The sequence below is a fragment of the Macrosteles quadrilineatus genome, unplaced genomic scaffold (assembly GCF_028750875.1).
Source record: "Macrosteles quadrilineatus isolate MER2022 unplaced genomic scaffold, UCM_ALF_1.0 Scaffold_1__1_contigs__length_201487025, whole genome shotgun sequence".
Classification (NCBI taxonomy): Eukaryota; Metazoa; Arthropoda; class Insecta; order Hemiptera; family Cicadellidae; genus Macrosteles; species Macrosteles quadrilineatus.
The window spans coordinates 105,368,328-105,388,944 of NW_026542594.1; the positions used below are offsets into that span (position 1 = coordinate 105,368,328).

At 36.1% G+C, this 20,617-nt stretch overlaps 1 protein-coding gene across 4 annotated transcripts in view; it reads right to left on the reverse strand.

Annotated features, from left to right (window-relative positions):
- The window catches only part of LOC129004722 (DNA polymerase alpha subunit B), a 176,690-nt gene that overhangs the window by 39,817 nt on the left and 116,256 nt on the right, over window positions 1-20,617 (reverse strand). For all 4 annotated transcript variants that reach the window (XM_054433500.1, XM_054433346.1, XM_054433427.1 and 1 more), the window contains exons 5-7: window positions 5,265-5,541; window positions 3,257-3,518; window positions 1,058-1,289 (exon numbers count right to left, since the gene is read on the reverse strand). In XM_054433500.1, coding sequence (XP_054289475.1) covers window positions 1,058-1,289; window positions 3,257-3,518; window positions 5,265-5,541 — 771 coding nt within the window. The remainder of the gene's footprint in view (window positions 1-1,057; window positions 1,290-3,256; window positions 3,519-5,264; window positions 5,542-20,617) is intronic.

Genomic DNA, 20,617 nt, shown 5'->3' on the forward strand with positions numbered 1-20,617 from the left:
TTTTTGGCCTCTGGGGACATCAAAATGAAAAAGTAAATCGGTCCCGGGCCTAGGACTTACCATGAGACCTACGGTAGCTACTTCCCTATAGGGAAATTCACTAAAAGAGTTGAAAAAAGCAGCAATTAACAATTAAATCATAAATAAAAACAACAAATAAAAATTAGAGTACTACAGGATGCATAATGTCTTAGCCTCCTCTAGTGTAAGGCTGCAGCGAGACAAAAGTAGCAGCACAGTAGGCTCACCAAATCAGCTGATGCACTAATTTATAATGGAGCTTCTGGGTAATGTTTATGTTTACACTTGTTATTGCCGTGGAAATAAGCTGGCCGGTGTGACGTTGTCACACACCAACCACAGATTGTGGTTTAGTTGGGGCTCTCTTGTAGGCCGTGGCCTTGTATTAGAAGAGGATATGAAATGTACACAGCAAGCCACTTTTTCCAAAGTGTTAACAACACACTGTAACTCCTTAATGAGCAGCTTCGGAGAACAAATCACAAGAATAAAAACATTTTGAATTGTCTTTACATTCTAAAACAATCATCAAATATAAGATGTTCCATAGTAAATTTTAAAGTTAGCCGCATTATTGGGAAATGGAAGCCATGCTGTGCAACAATGTTTATGTACAGTAGATAAAGTAATTATTCACACGCCACATGCAACGTGAGCTGTTCTGTTACTTTACAGTACTCGCAAGCAGCACCAAATCAGGGGACCAAACACTGAACTCACACATGCGAACCTCTCACAACAAAACAGAAAACAATGTCAAGGTCAGCTATCAAGTTTTCAGCTTACAGATCATTCAGCTATCAACTTTAGTTCTCTAAAATTTACTAATTAGACTAACCAATTATGGTCTTCTCTTATTCAATAATTTAAATTATCTCTCGATAAGACAGGCTTTCCCAAAATCTAGCATACTGGCCGCCAGTTCAAGCTAGATCATCGAACAACTACTGTATGAAAAAAAAATTAGATCAAACAAACCAAAAATGTTTAAAGTTACTTCAAAAACTTAATCTAATATAGAAAATAGTTATTCTACCCTTTAAGTTTATCCATCAAGCCACTGATGATTTTGTCAGTAAAGGCATCGTAGCTTTCAGCAATGGAACCATCAATTAGCTGGCTTTGTCGCAAATCTACCAGTGGGCCAATGAGTATCAACACATGAGGTCGGTGAGTGCTTACATATGTCATCAGGTCCTGCAACGGCTCATACTGTACAGAGTCTGACTGAGTGAATGGTCCTGCTGCTATCACTACCTCCATTACACCTGCAGACATGACAATCAGAACCATCAAATGAGGCAAAAGAGAGTTGAAACAACTATGTCCAATTAGTCCCATTTTTAAGTTATGCAATAGTCCGTAGCAGTTGGTTTACCAAATAGTTCCTTAAATACCACAGCCACTCCTGAAATCATTTTTTTCGTGCTCAAGGTCTGCTGATATGTAATGAGCAGTAGCGTAGCCAGGATTATGTCAAGGGGGGGGGGGGGTTTCACATAGCTCATAGCTGATCCGGAGGGGAGGGGTTTGAGGGCCACAGTCGTAACCTTAGAAAAGAAATAATAAGATTTGTTTAGGGGCATTAAAAAAATAACTAATCGCCATAAAAAAACAAGTGTAAGATGTGATCTAACAATGTAAGCACAGTAGTTGATTTGCTATGTATACCCTCTAGTACATTTGATTTTTATTTGACAAAAATAAAATGAAAGCATAACAAAACAAAGAATCGGCTGATAACTTCAAGGTCAATTACACTATGCGCTTGCACTGACAGTCGTCTGCTCCTTACACATCTGTCTGTCTGCTGTGCACTATGTCACAGACCACACTTATTATGTCCTAAAACAGCACGTAGCAGTAGCCTATGACTCGCAGTAAGCCTTACTAGACTATCTATTTTTCTGTTCTTTACGTGATCTGCATTCATACTTGGCTTAAAATACCTACTTTGTATGGTCGCCATTTCATTGAAAAGTATTTAAGTATTAAAAGTATTCATTTCTGTACAGTACAGTGTTTGGAAAATCTTTTGTTTGAGTAAAACTTTGAGTTAGCTATGATTTTAAACGTTGCAGTTTTTATTACTGAACCAAGAGTTAATGACAACTTATTATCATTGCGCAATACCACTGTAATTATTGTCTTTTAATTGTGAAAAGCAAATTAATCATCACAATATGTCCATTTATACAGTATTAGGAGTTTTTATGATTTTTTATGGGCAAAATCCTTTTGTCAAGGGGGTGGGGTTGTGACCCCCAAAACCCCCCCCCCCTTGGCTACGCCACTGGTAATGAGCAAATGCTATGGCTTTGTTATTCAAATGTAGTTTGATTACTTGTTTCATGTCAGCTTCTAGTACTTTAATACAGCTAGTAGATTTTTTACAGCTGGATCTCCTGCAGCTATTGTATTGTTTAAACTAGAAAGGACCATTGCTGATGTGCTAGGGTTAATTTATATTTTTCTTTGTTAGCATTTGTGTTGATAAGTGTTTCATTGTGTTGCGGTGCCAGACTGTTATGGCATCAGTAATAAAAATCACTGCCACCTTTAATTAAGATGCAATACAAGTCTTGTGAAGTAAAACTCTTATAAAACATCCAAGTCAAACTTGAATAGATTATTAGCATGCAATTTCCAGAAAAATAGTTGTTCATTAGTAATAAATCTATTGTTGGCAGGGTGACTCAGGGGCATGTCGTTTCTAGTTAGTTGGTATTGTACATAGAAATACTGGTCTGACTTTGCAAATTTCTGATAGTTTGTCCTCCAGATACTAGGACAGATACTCGGCAATGCACAGTTTGGACTATCATTAGTTCCACCCAAGATGATCAAGGGGCTCTCTTTATCAATGGATGTTGAGTCCAATACTTGTAGAAGGGTAGTATTTGCCCTGACATAGCCAAAAGTATTGATTTTTCTAGAGCTATAGTTTTCAATTTTTCAAGCTAAGTGTTTGTCTTGACTGCCAGCACAAAATGTTGCCTTTGAGTGTGGACAAGAGCTATTTGCTTAATTTTTTCTGTGTTTTATTATCACTGTTTATGGTCTGCTTGTGTTTACACTTAGGTCAATGGAAAGCATGTTTTTACAGTTAGCTACTAAGATTTTCATTACCGGTATTTAGATTAAGATTTTGTATTTATATAACAATACTGTAACATATTTTGTTTTTTAAGAAAGGAAAGAAACTGACAACAGTCACAATAAAATCATAACTTACCAGAGAATCTGGGAAGAAAAGTGGGGGAAGGCAGGAGTGCTTGATGGTAGAGCTTTGTGACATGAAGGCGTTTCCCTGTAGGATTGGTCCCGACCACAGCCACTATTTGTCCAGGGAACAGAGAGTAGTGGGATACCTGGGACAGGTCCAGTGCCACTGTATGTCCTAGACAGGTGCTCTGGCTACCCTCTAGCAGTACAGAGCTGGCGTTGAGGCGGTCGTTAGAGTCACAACAGATGCGGCCCAGGCATACGATCTCTGTCTGCAGATACAACACAGTCATAGAGCCAGTATAAATTTTACTTGAATCATTAATGTTATTGGATAATGGATATTCACAACTTATTCAATTAACCCATTCGATGCTAGAATTTTTTTGAAATTTTCCGAAAATGCTTTAGTTACCATTATAAGACAGTGATTATTAATCAGTTATCTGGACGGATCTCGTCATATTTAAAATAGAATATACTAAAAGTGTAATATTTCATTGTATTCATTCATTATTTAGTATTAAGTTTCTTAAAATATGTTAACTTTTGTTCATAAACCTTTGTTATTAATCACTCCTGATAAAGGCTGACCTAGTATTCATCAAATTTATTTATAATTATTTATTAAATATGTAAGAGAACTGCAATACATCAAAATTTCTTATAATATCATTTCAAAATTAGTTTTTAAGGAATCAAAATTCAAGTAAGCACTGCAGTGATCTATGTGTTCAACAATAGACCTATGTTAACATTGAGATGGAGAGGAGAAGGGAAGCCATAGTTGAAAGTTGAAACTGTTTAAAGAAGGAGTCCAGATTTTATCTCAGTAAAATTAATTAATATCATCAAGAAAAAACCAGTTTAAATTCAAGTTATATTACAGTCAACCTCAAGAGGACTAACTCCAACATTATTTTTCAAAAATTAAGTATAAACTTTTCTTTTAAACTCTTTTAAATTCAGTGCTAAGCTAATTGGACTTACCTTTTGGACAACCTTTAAAATTTAATTTTCATTGTTGGGATTTTGTAAGTTTAAAACATTAATTATTTGGACACTATTTAATTTATTAATTCTTAGCATTCAAGCCAGCACGACACCCTACCCTGAGATATAGCACATCTAAATTTATACTAGGCCCTATTGTAAATTTGAACCTTTATTTAAAACTTATCTTCTATTTTATTTTAATTTCAGCCCACACTCCATTGTCAGTCCATTCATTATAATGTAACTTAACTTAGCCTTTTAAATTCCATTGCATGTTTGTTTATTTGTTTCAATAAAATACCTTTTGTAATTCGTATATCTTTTTTAACTTATTAACTTTAAATATTTATAGAATAGGCCTAGCCTAAAATGAATATTGTGAGGTGAGTTTACAAAAGGTAATAAAAACCAATATTTACATTACTAACTACGATGACGGCCAGTATCACACCCTAAAGTCCATACTGTCCTTAAGATACTTCTCTATGGAGTAAAAACATTTTCTCAGTAACCAGTCCTTCATTACTTTTTTTTTAAATTGTTAAGTTCAGCTCCCGCATATTGACTGGCAGCTTGTTAAAAAAATATTTACTTCTTTCATCCGAAGTGCTAGGATTGCCACAGACAAGAAGTCTAGTGGGCGAGAAAATAAATTGGTAAAAATAAAAATTTGCATCTCAAAAGTGCTAAGAAACAATATAAGAAAGTCGCGCCGGCACGATATATCGTCGATTAATTTTTTTTAGATAAAACTCGAACAAGGAAATATCGTTCCTTAGCCTTTTGTCGGGAAAAAGACGCACAACGATATATTGTCACATAGCACTGAAAGGGTTAAGTTTTTATATTAAGCGTCAACAGCTAATTTTTGTACATTAGAATTACAAGGTCTCAAGAGCTTACACAGAGCGTTTACAATCTTCCAGAGCTTATCAACAATTGCTTCTTTTCTGAACACAGTGAATGGATAAAAACTCAACAGGTAGGCTGACTGAGTAATATACTTGTTTCGTAACACTTACCGGACTGACTTCATGATTATTTGAAGGATCTTGTAGGCCATTAAGTTCTATTAAATAGCTTCCAATCCTCTCTATTACATCATTTAGGACTGCAGCCTTTTCCATCAGAGTTTCCATCATCACTCTACACTGTGATGATAATATTTTGTCTCTGTAAGGGCCAACTGAGAGATGAATTTTGTTCTTTCCAATCCAATCTCCTGATGATCTCTCCAAAAAGTCAAATACAGCTTCCCCTGCATTAACCCTGGCTGAATACTTCCCTGAAGGTGTAGTGCTGCAAAGTTACAAAGAATATTTTTATATGTATACTATTATAAATATGTTTTCTAATCAAATATAATCAGAAGTTTCAATCTTTTATAATTTTTCAATGAACAACGCTTTCAATGCAAATGATTCTTTACTAACATGGCTGGCTGCCTCCTCTCCAATAAACTAATAGATTGTGACGGATATGAGTGTTCAGTTCTTTTACCTTAAATTTTTATTTAGCCTGTTTACAATTAATTACAACAGCTGATGATTTTTAAATAACTCATAATATTGTACAAATAAACATGATTCAATTTCTGGTTCTTCTTGTTAACAGGACTTACTCATTTTTCTCTCATAATTTTCATTTATTACTCACAAACACTCTACATTATTTAATGGTCCTTCGAGCCGGATATTACTTAAGCGATTTGGAATTACACCATCCACTAGAACTCTTCTTATATTACTATTTCCTCATTTTACTCATTGTTTTCTGTGCCTCTGAACTCTTACCCAACTGAACTCTTATTTCCATATTGGAACTCTTATTGGTCAACCCTCTCATTTACAATTTGTGAATTTTTTGACATTTATCTCCTCATATTTATTTGTACAATGGCATCTCCAAAAAGTGATTTTAAAATTGAAACTAATACTCGACTCACATCTTTTATTAAAACTCGTCTCAAGAAAATAAGAAACATCGTAGATCAACTTGTTGAACAAGAAGAGTCATTATCAGTTGTGCAACAGGAAGCCTTAAAGACTCTTATGCAAGAAGCCCATAAGAAGAAAGAAGACTTTGATTCTTATTTTCATCAAATTGTAAGTCCGTCAATTGAAGATGATTTGAACATTGAAACTTTAGCTGAAGATGAAGACCAAATCAGTGAACTATTCATCCACATCACCAGCTACATTAAAGTGCTGCTTTCAGAAATTGGTCTATAACAAACTTTTGTTAATGTGTTTTGTTCTAAACTAACTGTTGAAGTGAGGACACTTCAAGGCCGGGAGTATGTTCAGTTCTTTTACCTTAAATTTTTCTTTAGACTGTTCACAATTAATTACAACCGCTGAGGATTTTTAAATAATTCATAATATTGTACAAATAAACATGATTCTATTTCTGGTTCTTCTTGTTAACATGACTTACTCATTTTTCTCTCATAATTTTCATTTATTACACACAGACACTCTACAATGGACGCGTTGCAGAAAGTCAACAGTCCCGGAAGGTCAAATAATTTATACCTGTGCCGCTAGGTCAAAAACTACAATGTTTGCAGTGTCTGTAGATCAAAAATCCTAGTAAGTCAAATGATACAGTCCGTGCTAAAAACGTAGTCTATGTTAAAGCAATTGACTTATTGGGAATTTGACCTAATGCAACAGCAGTTTTAATATAACGAAATAAGATAAAATATAAGTTCAGTTTCGCTGAGTCAACAGTGCCTGAAGGTCAAAAGTATGATCTGTATCCTCATGACTTCAATAATTTCGTGTTTTGGTGTACTTAAAGTTGTGCTAAAATTTTGAAAATTGGCACAGAGCTTCTTGGTTAGTCATACTCGATGACTATTTTGTTGGAACTTTAAACTATTTACTGATCTAATTAATAAAAATTGATATGTATGGTGAAATAGTTGTAAATCATGATTTCTAACGTGAAAAAGTTAGCATGCGAGATTTTTGTTTGTTTTTGGGTTAGAGAGGTTTTGTCTGTGGCAAAGTTGTAGCCAAAAGTGTGATGCGTAAAATATATTTTTTTTTGATTTTTTACAATCAGTGGTTCAATAGATAACTTGGGTTGAAGAGGACGGCAAATTTAGCATTTCGCAACGCATGGAAAGAACTACATCCTACGATGCGACTGCTGAGTGGACTTTTAATTTACAGTTCTAAGGACAAGAAAAAGATGAATATACAGATCACCAGTACATTCATATTATTTATAAAACATCTTTCTGTATTACCAGCTTACATTTTTCACTTATAAGAATACATCATAAACATGGTGTTAAAAATAAGCGGGGAGATACTTTACCTAGTAATACCTTAGGTCAAAATAAACAGAAAATCAAGGCTAACATTTTTTCCAAAATCGTTTTGTTAACCAGATATCCACCATTTTGTATTTTTTACATACAAATATTTATCTTTGCACTTTTCCAACCGATATTTATGAAACTTGGTATGTATGTTAAGGTAGGAGAGACCCATGTTATAAAAAAATATTCATCTCGATTCACCCTAAAATTTCAAAATTTAACACTAAACTACAATATAATATACTTTATTACACCACAATATTTACGTATCACCATAAATCTTTAACAAAATAAAACGTTAACATTTTAAAAATCCAAAGTAAATGAATATAATCTTTCTTTCTTGAAAAATATATTTAAAAAAGGCGATGGTAAAATAACAACAGGCGAGTTTCGATCTGGGTGTTTCAGGTTTGAATCTAGGAGGATTTAACATTAATTAACATTAATGTTTAATCCTCCTAGGTTTGAACTGATTGAGAGGAATACATGAAACCGAAGGGGGGAGGTAGCAACAAGTGCACTAGTACTTACTAGTGTCCAATTACGATTTGATGGATTTAACCAAAACCTTTTCTATTTCACTTATTTTCAGCTGTTAAATTTCAAACGATACGTTTTGGCGACATCATTAACGTTATTATCATCATCATCGTTTGAGTTTGGGTTTGCGGCAATGTATTTTTATGAATAAAACCTTTAATTGGATACCAAACTTGACCTCTGCTGCTATTAATTGACTGTATGCACTATTAATTAACAGCTGTGTCTAAGGATTATGTCGGCCTTAGTCACAAACAGGACAACAAGATCGCTCCACTCATCCCACACTCATCTCCATTCATACTTGGCTTAAAATGCATACATTTGTATGGTCGCCATTTCAAAGCACATGGCTACATTCATTCGATCATAGATATTATAACCATTATGAATTAGCATTATTAGGTGTATAGTTTGAGACCATTGTCTTTAAATTTCAAGACAAAAAAATTTTCCTTTAATAAATAGTTTAGTTTGTCCGCATTTTTCCGTCTACCGGATCAATGAGGTTTGGGAATGAATTCCTTAACTATAATTAACTATAATAACTATTATTAATCAGCATTGTTTGGCGGAGGGTTTGAGACCGTTGTCTTTAAATTTCAACACAAAAAAGTTTTGTTCATAAATAGTTTAGTTTGTCCGTATTTTTCCGCCTACAGCCTAAACGGTACATTTTCGAAAGTTTGAAAATGACAAAATCAGATTCCTCACATACTAAAACATACATTTTGACATACGGATCAATGGGGTTTGGGAATCAATTCCTCAATAAAAACAGTATATTTGAAAAATGGTCGCGCTCAATATACTTATTTTTATTGACCTTATGACTACATTATTGATCATAGTTGTAATAACCATTATGAATCAGCATAATATGGTGTAGGGTTTGAGACTATTATATTAAAATTTCAACACAAAAAGATTTGTTTAAATAAATTGTTTAGTTTGTCCACATTTCTCTGTCTACAGCCTAAACGGTGCATTATCGGAAGTTTGGAAATGTCAAAATCGGATTCCTCACATACTAATATATACATTTTTACATGAATATCAATAGGGTTATGATAATCATCCTTAAAACAAAAACCTGTATTCTCGGATAATAGTCGCGCTCAACATACTAATTTTTATCGACCTTTTGGCTACATTCTCGATCATCGTTGTTATAACCTTTATTAATCAGCATTAATATGGTGCAGGGTTTGAAAATATTATATTTGAATATTAACAACATTTATTTTGACAAACAAATAGATTTTGACAATTGGTTATTTAGGCTAGTAACAATACTTAATGTAGGCATTAGTTTACGTGATTCTATATTTAAATGTGTTTTTACCGGAAAGCTCGCACTTAGCCCTCACTGTGCATCTATTGAATTATTAAACCAAATAATTATAAAGAATAAAGAGTTTTGTTAAGATAGTGTTTTTGCATACATAGGGTCTAAATCTAAAGCAAAGCACAATACTAGTGATTTTTGTATAAAAAATAAAGATAATAAAGCTAGTGAGCCATTGATGAATTTTATTCCTCATAGTTATTGTTTGCTTTAAAGCAAAGATGAATACAACAAAGCTCAAGGCTGTAATAATGACATGATCCAATTATAGTCCGTAAGGTATCTTCATGGATAGGCTTCCATGTTCGTCACTTATATATATATACAGTCTTGGTCTTCGGGGTTCGACCGCGTCCTTTGGTTATGTACACTATGTACAGAAACTACCGACGTTTCGGCCACATAACAGTCAGCCATCTTCAGGGCGAGCGAGCACTATCATTGTAGTCAACAGAACTCAACTCTCTCCGTAAGGTAGCACTCGCTAGCAGGGCCCTACAGTGTCCGGAAAGATGGGGACAAGGAATCTTAGGGACACGGAAACTTGGGGACAGATCGGGTCGTTAGCCGAGGGGGAGGCAAACGGAGGCTGACTAAGCTATGAGATCGACTCATTAAATCGACTCGTTCTCTTTGTATCTCACCATCAATTTGTCACCGTGTTTAAATGTACTTTTATAGAGCGTAGGGACAACAGATTTAGAACATTGAAGTGTTTTTGTCGGGTTATTTTATTAGTCACGGAGTAAACTCAAATAATAATTGTAAATGATTATTCAAGCATACATTTATTTAATCAAAATGCACTTGAATACTGTATTTCCAAACAATAGCTTCAACTTCGTGTAGATTTCATAGCCTCCGATTTATGACCGTGAATATGGGCGAATTTCTCTCGTATGTATTAGAACAATAACACAATATACCTTTTTGTTAATTCAGGAACAACCCTTGACTAGCTATTTACTGAGTAAGATTAAAGAAACGCCTGTTGTCAAATTTAGTCGAAGGCATCTTGTACAAAGTATTCCACCTATTGTTTAATCCAAGCAAACCCATAAACATTCAGTACTTGGAAAGGTAAAGGAAATGAGGGAATAGAATACAGCGATGTCCCGTTAATCTCCTTGCATGTTTCTCCTAATGGACTTCATTTGCAATCTCTTGGATTTTCCTTTCAAACTGGCCAGTTATTGGGATGTCGGGTCACTCGGGTCAATTTACTTTTGTGTAGTTGCGAGTTTGTGATTGACCTACAATTTCCAACTAAAATATTGTTTTGGGTTTTACGTGTTAATCGTAAAAGAGGAACTCTGAGGTTCAGCCGTTGATAAAACTATTTTTCTGAATTCTTAAAAGTGGTGGTAATTTAGGCCAAATTTTTTCGTCACCAGTTAATACTTACTGACATATTTTTATACAAAACTATCCAAAACACTGTTTTGTATGATATTGGACACGTTTTCTTAAATTCTTTACTGCAAACGTCACACCAATTACCAATAATGTTACGAGACAACATTTAGTCTGAAAACAAATGCTGATCTGTTTAGAAATGTGTTCTTCTTACAAACTTTTACTTGTATCTTTAAGTTATAAGTTATTTACAGTAAGTGACGTGTTTTGGAATCACATCCAGTACAATTAATTTAGTGAACAATTTTACACATTCGATATCGATATAGGTTTTTGAAAAAAAAAATATTCTCGGTTCAAAGTACCAGTACAAGCGGTACATAACTAAACAAATAAACAAAATACAAAAGTAACCAAATACACCTATAATCCGACGCAATGTGCAAACAAAATACTTTAATGTCATAAAGAATCATATCGAATTTCAGTCTCCTAGGTAAATGGGAAGTGGGAGAATTATTGATGATGAGTGAGTGAGAGTGAGTGTGACAGTGAGGGCTTTGCCTTTTATAAGTATACATAGCACATTCAACCAGCTGTTAGTTAAAACAAATTATATTGGACTAAAACAAATCGATGATTACAAAGAATACTTTAAAAAATAATTTGAACATCCTACTACTGTATTTTACTATGCATATTTAATTAATCTGCCATCCTCGTACCGAAGAATTAAATGTATCAATGGTCAGCATTACACATAGTATAAATAAGTCAACCATAAGTACGTATTTGAATTTTCTTCCAAATGCTGAATTTGTGTCACAAATGCTGAATGTTACAGCTGTTATGTTAAGCAAATTATATTGTACTAAAAGCTACATAGACTGTAGAAGCATTGACTATTGGAGAAGGTTAGCACCGGCTGCTAGACTTTTTAAAAACTAAAACTTAATTTATAAAAAACTGGGACACTAATTTTAAATTATGGCTTTGAAATTCCCTAGTTCTCAAAATTGTCTTTCTTTCAACACAAAACTAATGAAAATCCATCGACTGGTTGATTCAGAATCGTGAAAAAACCCCATTTACGTTTTAATAATATGTATATATGATAGTTTGGACAGGTTTCAACCATTCCGAGGCGTAATACATTTACATAGTTTATATGTAGACTACATTATAACTCATAAAATAGTTCTACAATTAAATGGATCTCCTTTTACAAATGTATATAATAACCAGAAATTTTCAGATCGTCCTTGCGTGTATTTTATGCCACAAATTTTGACGAAAGGCTTTTCATTACATAAACTATACCTATTTACAGTGTTGACCAAACAGTTGGCAAGAAGCATTAATAGATAAGCTATGTACCAAATATGATAATTTTAGCTCTATTCTAATTATGACAAAACACAAAGTAACTAAAAGCGAGTTTTGTTGGTGTAGTAAGCGTTGCAGGAGGTCTACTTTATACTGAATCGACGTTCACTTTTAATTGCTTTTGATCTTCCAGCACTCTTGACTCAGCGAAACTGAACTATTAAAACTGCTGTTGCATTAGATCAAATTCCCAATGTGTCAATCGTTTTAACATGGACCACGTTTTTAGCTCGGACTGTATTATTTGACTTACTGGGACTTTTGATCTACAGACACTGCAAACATTGTAGTTTTTGACCTAGCGGCACAGGTATAAATTATTTGATCTTCCGGCACTGTTGACTTCCAGCAACATTCCCTCTACAATGAGTTTGTAAAATATTTATCCTGCTTCTTTAATGACACAGTCAAAACAGAGTGATATACATTTACTGGACATTGAGATAAATATTTGTCCAAGAGAATCAAAGAGTAATTATGTTAATATGTAATATCTAAGTTGTCACGAGTTTGTTTTTTATTGCGAAAACTAAAAAGACTGTGTATCAAATCACACACTTCTTTCTGTTTACCATAGTTTATTTCACACGCACTTATTATATAGAAATACTAGCAGAGTACCCGTCCTTCGTACGGGGTTGGAATTTGAGTTTAAAATGCTTATTGCAGTTATACTCAAGCTTTGCGTTTGCAATGGGGGAGGACAAAGTTTGATAAAATTTGCTTCTTTAAATTGACGGTATACTATGGTACATCTAACACTTAATGTTCTAATACTTCACCTTAACAATAAAAAATAAATTATTACAAATTCACAAATTATTCATGGCAGTAAAAACATAAACATAACTGTAAACAATCCTACTTTTGACAGTTCTCATTGCGTATCACAGTTTTTTGTTGCTGCTTAGTTCAAATTAGCTGTTTACATAAATGCAACAAAAATTATAGTGCTGCACCCTGTTGGTAAATCTTATAACTTTTTAATGCTTTTGTATTCATAGAACCAACTTTTTTAGTTGAAACAGCTGACTAAATTCTTTAATTCCCTTTAAATACGAATACTCAGAAGAAGGTGAACATGGGGAACTACAGAGCCACTGGGGCGGAGCCCGAAAGGATTTTTGAGATTATAATATGTCTATATGTTAATCGGGAATGTGAGCTATCATCATGCCAAATTTCAGTCCAATCCGTCCAGTGGTTTATGCGTGATTGAACTTCAAACAAACAAACAAACAAACAAACACACAAACTTTCACATTTATAATATTAGTAAGATTCTCTGGGGAAATAGCTGTGGGGCCAGCAGGCTGTTTACTTGGCAAAGAAAAGCCCTGCGGATCATGTTTGATATACCAAAAAATAAAGTCAACTGCAAACCTTTCTTTATATATAACTAGCTGTTTGCCCGTTCTACGTACGAGAATCTTGTAGTAAGTTGAAACCTTATATTCAGAACAGGAGTTGGTTTTCATATTTAGTGTGCATTTTCCAGATATGCTAGCAAAACTATTACTGTATAGGAATACATATAAACCTTCGCAAATACAATATCTGACAGTTTCAAAGCCAAAACGAATGCTTCGCAATTAAATGTCACCCGATCGTGTTAGTCCATATCTAATGATAAAAGGAATTGCTTTATTGAGGCATAGCCCTAAGGTAGGCCTGTAATTGAAAGTTACTTTTCACACTGGTTAACAATAGTTAAAAAAAACTGTGGTTAATGATGATGTACAATGATTAATAAAATAATATAATTAGGCCTAGTATTTTAGAGGATTTATTGTCTGGACAAAAAGTACAAGATCAAAAGAAAGAAAAAGGTAAACAAGAAAAGTAAATATTAGTTAACAATAATTGCTAACATGTGTTTTAAGTTCAAATCAATTGAATACTGAAAGATGGTTAGGTACAGCCACATACTCCCCTCCCAGTGACAGCGCAAAGTTTCATGTGAGGTATTTGGAAGAGAACCTCACAACACGTCCCGAGCGGGTTTTTCGTTCAGGGACAAGTCCAGAAGGTCCAGGTTGGGCTGCAGGCTGTTGAGTCTTGATGTTTCTAGGTCTCGTTGGTGGTGAGTCTGTTTCAGGTTGTTTCACCAGTTCATTATCTGACTCCATTGTTTTATCCATCTGAGACTGTGTAGGTTGAAGATGATTTTGAAGAATAAATGCTGGTTTCAGCCGATCAATAGAAACGGTATCTTCACCCCAGGGCAATAATATGTTAAAATACTTGTCACCTCTTGAAACAACTTTGAAAGGCCCTTCGTATGTTGGTTGAAGAGGCTTTCTTATTGCGTCATGACGAATAAAGACATGAGATGAGGTCATGTTGAAGAATAAAGATTGTTTGCCTTGAATGAGTAGGCTTTATTTAACACAATTCAAGTAATGGAATTCATAAGTAAGAGTTAAATCTAGAGAATGAAATAATGATTACAAACATTCAACATAAACAAATAAAATAACAATGTCCAACAACAGCTGAGAATATTTTCTATCACATTCTTCCCCGCTAATATAATTTAAAGTCTTTAAGGTGAGAAGGTAGTTTCTTCTGTCTTGAGCTTCGTCTCTGTGATTGTGTTTCATCAGTCCTTAAGGTTTGTAGAGGCTCTTGAGTTGCAGATTTTTCTATCACCTCTGCATCGGGATGAGACACATCCTGGGTCTCGTCTACTAAGTTTACATCGCTATTAAGTTCCATTGTGTGGTTCTCCGGTGTTGATTCATCATCAAAATCTGTTCTCTCAGCTTGTTTTCCACAAGGAGCTAAGTTGCGTGTAGACACTGTTGTCTCACGCCCATCTGGCAATCGTACATGAGCGTAATCAGAGTTTCCTTCCAGCAATGTCACCTCCTGCACTATTGGTTCATACTTAGAGTTTCTGATAGGACGTCTCATCAACACTTTTCCAGGAGTCATCAACCAGGTTGGTGTGGAAACACCATTTTGTGATCTTCTGGGATGTCCAAACATTCGTTCATGTGGCGTACAATTCGTGGCAGTACAAAGCAAGGATCGGATAGAGTGAAGAGCTTCATCCAGAACTAATTCCCACTTTGTCACGTCAAGTTGATAGTTCTTAAGGGCAAGTTCTACTGTTCTCCAGATTATACCATTATATCTCTCAACCTGGCCATTACACTGAGGGTTGTAAGCAGTAGTCCGACTAGAAGCAATGTCGTTTAAAGCGAGAAACTCCTTTAGTTCTTTTGAAAGAAAAGAAGATCCCTGATCGGAGTGAATGTAGCTAGGAGTACCGAACAATGAAAATAACTGTTTCAGTTTGCAAATAACAGTCGAAGAGGACATATCAGGACAGGGGTACGCAAATGGAAATCGTGAGTACTCATCAATGATTGTTAGCATATACCGATTTCTTGTAGAAGAGGGAAGAGGACCCTTAAAATCCAGGCTAAGACGTTCAAACGGTGATGTTGCTTTTATTAATTTTCCATCATGTTTGAAGAATCTTGGTTTTACTTCAGAACATACCTTACAGGAAGCAGTCATTCTTCTTACCTCATCAAGGGAGTATGGTAAATTTTTGCTTCTTATCCAATGATACATACGAGTTTCACCAGGATGACACATTCTTTCATGATATTGATGAAGTCTGTTCATTTTGTCGCTCATTGAGCACACTCGTGATAGAGAGTCAGCAGCTACATTCAGTTTACCAGGTCTATAAACAATATCATAACTATAGCTTGATAGTTCTAGTCTCCACCTCATGATTTTGTCATTCTTAATTTTCCCCGATATCTTAGAGTTGAACATGAAAGAGACAGACTTCTGGTCTGTTATTAGTTTGAAATGTCTGCCTAGCAAATAGTGTCTCCATTTTCGTACTGACTCCACGATTGCATATGCTTCCTTTTCAACCGAACTGTGCTTTAGTTCACTATGAGACAGACCTCTTGAGAAAAAGGCTACAGGTTTTCCTTCCTGGGTCAGTGTTGCTGCTATTACAGTGTCAGATGCATCAGTCTCAACAGTGAAGGGTAGATCAGGATTTATGGGACTCATTGAGGCATTTTCAATCTCTTGTTTCAGTTCATTAAATGCCTTTATAGCCGTTGCGGATAAAGGGAAAGAGCTGGATGTCAGAACTTTAATCTTTTCAGAAAATCGTGGGACATATCTTGAGAAATGGGAAAACATTCCTACTGCCCTTCTTAGGGATGATGCGTTTGTGGGCAAGGGGAAATTCTTTAGAGGTAAAAGCCGATCAGAATCTGGCTTAATGGTTTTGTTGCTTATTGTATATCCAAGGAGACTAATAGATTTAATTGAAAAAGAACATTTATTTTCATTAATAGTCAAGTTATACTTGCTAGCAGCGTTCATCAGCCTGTTTAGGTTCCTATCATGCTCCTCTTGTGTTTTACCACATACTGTTATGTCATCTAAATAAGCAAAGGTGTCATTAAGATTTTCTGTCCTGATTATGCCATCAATAACTCTCTGGAATGCAGCAACTCCATTTGTCACCCCAAAAGGAATTCTGGTAAATTGATACAGCTGACCACATGCTTCAAAAGCTGTAAAAGGCTTATCTTCAGCCTTGATCGGTATTTGATGGTAAGCGCTTTTTAAATCAATGGCACTAAACACTTCATAGTTAGCAACTTTATTGACAATTTCTTCAAGATTTGGGATTGGATAAGCATCGAGACTTGTAAATCTGTTTATAGTGTTAGAGTCCGACTAGAATCAATGTCGTTTAAAGCGAGAAACTCCTTTAGTTCTTTTGAAAGAAAAGAAGATCCCTGATCGGAGTGAATGTAGCTAGGAGTACCGAACATAAAGATTGTTTGCCTTGAATGAGTAGGTTTACATAAAGACCACCTAAGCTGACTAAATTCTAAATTTCTAAATGAGTTTGAAAAACAACACAGAACACAGCCCTGTACAGCCACATACTCCCCTCCCAGTGACAGCCCGGACACATCTGTGGAGTTTGAGGTGTTTGGTGTTGCTAAGAAGTTGGGGGGGGGGGGGGGGGGTTGTTGTTGTGCACTTTCCAAACACCGGGCCTGTTCATAAGCATCTTGAAGAGGCAGCTTAAAGTTCTCTAGCAGTCTCTGGCGAATGTGTGGAGCAATCAGACCATTTACAATGGGTTGAAGCAATTCTGATATTATTTCCAGTTTCTATGGTCGCGTAGATGTTCAAATGCGTTTTTGTCTCAGTTTGCTGGTAATGTGTCCGTGTTATGCACGGACGGTATGGTTATCTTGAGTGTGGGGGGTTCTTCCCGGAACCTCAATTGAGTCAAGGGTGTCGCCACCTCTGGTGGATAGGTTCATCCGGGTGGGTCCCACTTCTATACCTGCCTCCTTTTGGGAAACCCTGATGGCCTGGCAGTGATGTTGGGTCTGACGGGCAAACGAAGTAGATCGGGTGCTGGGTCCGAGCCCGCCAGGGGTATCTGGGGATCTATCGCTCTGGTTATCTCTGGTTTCCCAGCAACTGGGTAAGGCCTCGATCAGGTAGTGGTGTAAATGGGAGGTTGGGGTTCCCCCCGTCAGCGTGCTGACGGTCCCCTTCCTTCTGGCTATTGATGGCGGGTTTGCCTGTCAGGGATTAGATAGGTCCCGAGTGTTGCTTGCACTAAATGCGTCGGGGCGCTCCATTATGGTCCTCTAGGTCCCGACCTAGTGGAACCCAGATGGAGTGACGCTTAAACAAGCAGCCGGAATCCCTGGTTAGGATTGAGGGGCAACCCTCTTTCCGAAGGGTCTGCTTCGGCAGCCGGCGAGCCTGATGACCTTAAGTCATCCGCCCATGATGTGCTAAAGGTTGATGCGTAAGCTTCGGCCTACATCATGGGGCCCGGGTAAGTCTCACGACAGGTACCGGGTACGTAGTCAGGGGGCTTCGGCTCTCATGACAAATAATGTAATAATAGTAATAAAAATAGTGTTAGAGTAGTCTATTACCATACGCTTCTTATGGTTTTCGGAGCTGGTAACAAAAGCTTGAGCTCTCCATGGAGATATACTTGGTTCTATTACCCCTTCATGCAATAGTGAGCGAATTTCTTCTGAAATAAACTGATAATCTGTTACTGTATGACGGCGAGATTTCCCAGAAATAGGGTGACAATCATGTGAAATATGCTCAAATAGTGAAGCTTGTGGTACATTTGCAGCAGCTACAGATACTATAGCAAGAGGAGATTCGGGTCCGCCTAATGTGAGTTCTAATTTAGAATGGCGACTGAGTAAATCATGACCTATTATCAAATCACAACAGAGGTTGGGTAAAATGCACAAAATCACATTATTGTATGAGTTACCAAGAATCTTCAAATTAACTTTGCATTCACCTTTAGTTTTAGAAGTTAACTCAGAAGCCGCCATTGATACTTGACTGATTTTAGAAGGATAGCCTAGGTTTTTATTTTCAGCTGATTTACTAAGTCACTACTCAGGAAACTAGTGGTACTACCAGTGTCAATTAGGGCTTGAGCTGCTTTACCATTTACATTAACTGGGACAATAGCTTTTGAAAGACCTAGGGGATAACTTGAAGAACAACTTATGTGGCTTATGACAGATGAAGTTGTATGTTTAATTTTTGAGTTTTGACCAAAACTTGATTTATCTATTTGAGAGGAAGACTTACATACCTTAACAAAATGACCCTTTTTACCACAACCTTTACAGTAAGAATTTCTTGCGGGACAGTCATTTCTTGGATGTCTATTGAATCCACAGAAGAAACATCTATTATTACTCCCAGAAGTAGCGGCTATGGTTGGATTATTTGTATCATCGTCTTGAACGATTGAGTTTTCTTGTTTTAAAACTGAATTGAGATTTGAGCTGGGTTGATATAGGAGGGCTTGTTGTTGTGCACTTTCCAAACAACGGGCCTGTTCATAAGCATCTTGAAGAGGCAGCTTAAAGTTCTCTAGCAGTCTCTGGCGAATGTGTGGAGCAATCAGACCATTTACAAATGCATCTCTAATGCAGTCATCTCTATTTTCTTCTGCAGAAGTAGCTTTAAAATTGCAGTCTTTGCTGAGTATCTTTAAAGCTTCTAGATATTGGTCAACTGATTCTCCTGGTTGTTGCTGACGAGTAGATCAACTTATGGCGAGCAAATACTTCGTTCACTGGCTTACAATATAGATTTTGAAGATTACCAATTGCATCTTTAAAATTCAAACATTCACTGATATAAGTATATACTGAAGGCACCACATAGTTGATTAGAAGTTTCAATTTCTCAGATTCATTTGCTTCTGTCACTTCAATAAAATTTGTAAATGTCCTGAGCCAGTGATTCCATTCCATTGCTGCTGTTGAAGAGTTTGGATCTATTGAAAGTTTTGCTGGAGCAAAATGTTTTTCCATGATTGCAGATATTGTGTTAAATAAATTGTTGAAGAATAAAGATTGTTTGCCTTGAATGAGTAGGCTTTATTTAACACAATTCAAGTAATGGAATTCATAAGTAAGAGTTAAATATAGAGAATGAAATAATGATTACAAACATTCAACATAAACAAATAAAATAACAATGTCCAACAACAGCTGGGAATATTTTCTATCACAGGTCATGAGATCAGGATGGATGAAAATAGATCGTTTGTGATGATGGCGAAATGGTACAGGACGAATTGATTTGACATGGTCTTGAAGTCGAGCAAGTAGTTTAGGGATGTCATTCGGCAGCTTGGAGTCTTCAAAGAAATCAACAGGGGGGGTGATTGGTTCTCCGTAGACGAGCTGTGCAGGTGAAACTCCTATTTCTGGTATTATGTTTGAATGAAGTCCAAGCAGAACTGATGGAAGTTTGGAAACCCAGTCTGCTGTTAGTTGTGCTTTGAGAGCCGATTTTAAGGAGCGATGCCACCTTTCAATAGCTCCATTTGCAGCAGGATGGTAAGCTGTAGTTTTTATGTGATTTATGCCAAGCATGGCTGTCAATGATGAAAACAATTCACAATCAAACTGCCTTCCCCTATCAGTAGTAATAAAACGAGGAACACCGAAGCGAGATATCCATGAGTGCAAAATACTGGAAGAAACTTCTTCTGCGGTGATGCATGAGATTGGTATCGCTTCAGTCCATCTTGAAAACCTATCGATGATGGTTAACAGGTACTGATATCCTCTTGAAGGAGGTAAGGGTCCAACAATATCAACATTCAAATGAGAGAATCGTTTTTCGGCAGTAGGGTAGGCACCGAGTTCACTAGAAGTGTGCCGCCATGTTTTACAGCGTTGGCAAGGAATACAAGTTTTGGCCCACAATGAAACATCACATTTCAGCGAAGGCCAGCAGAATCTCTCTTGAAGTAGTTTGAAATAGTCATGAGGGATGAAAGGTCGTAGAGTTCCAGTCGAAGAATCGCAAATCAATTGAAGTCCATTATCAAG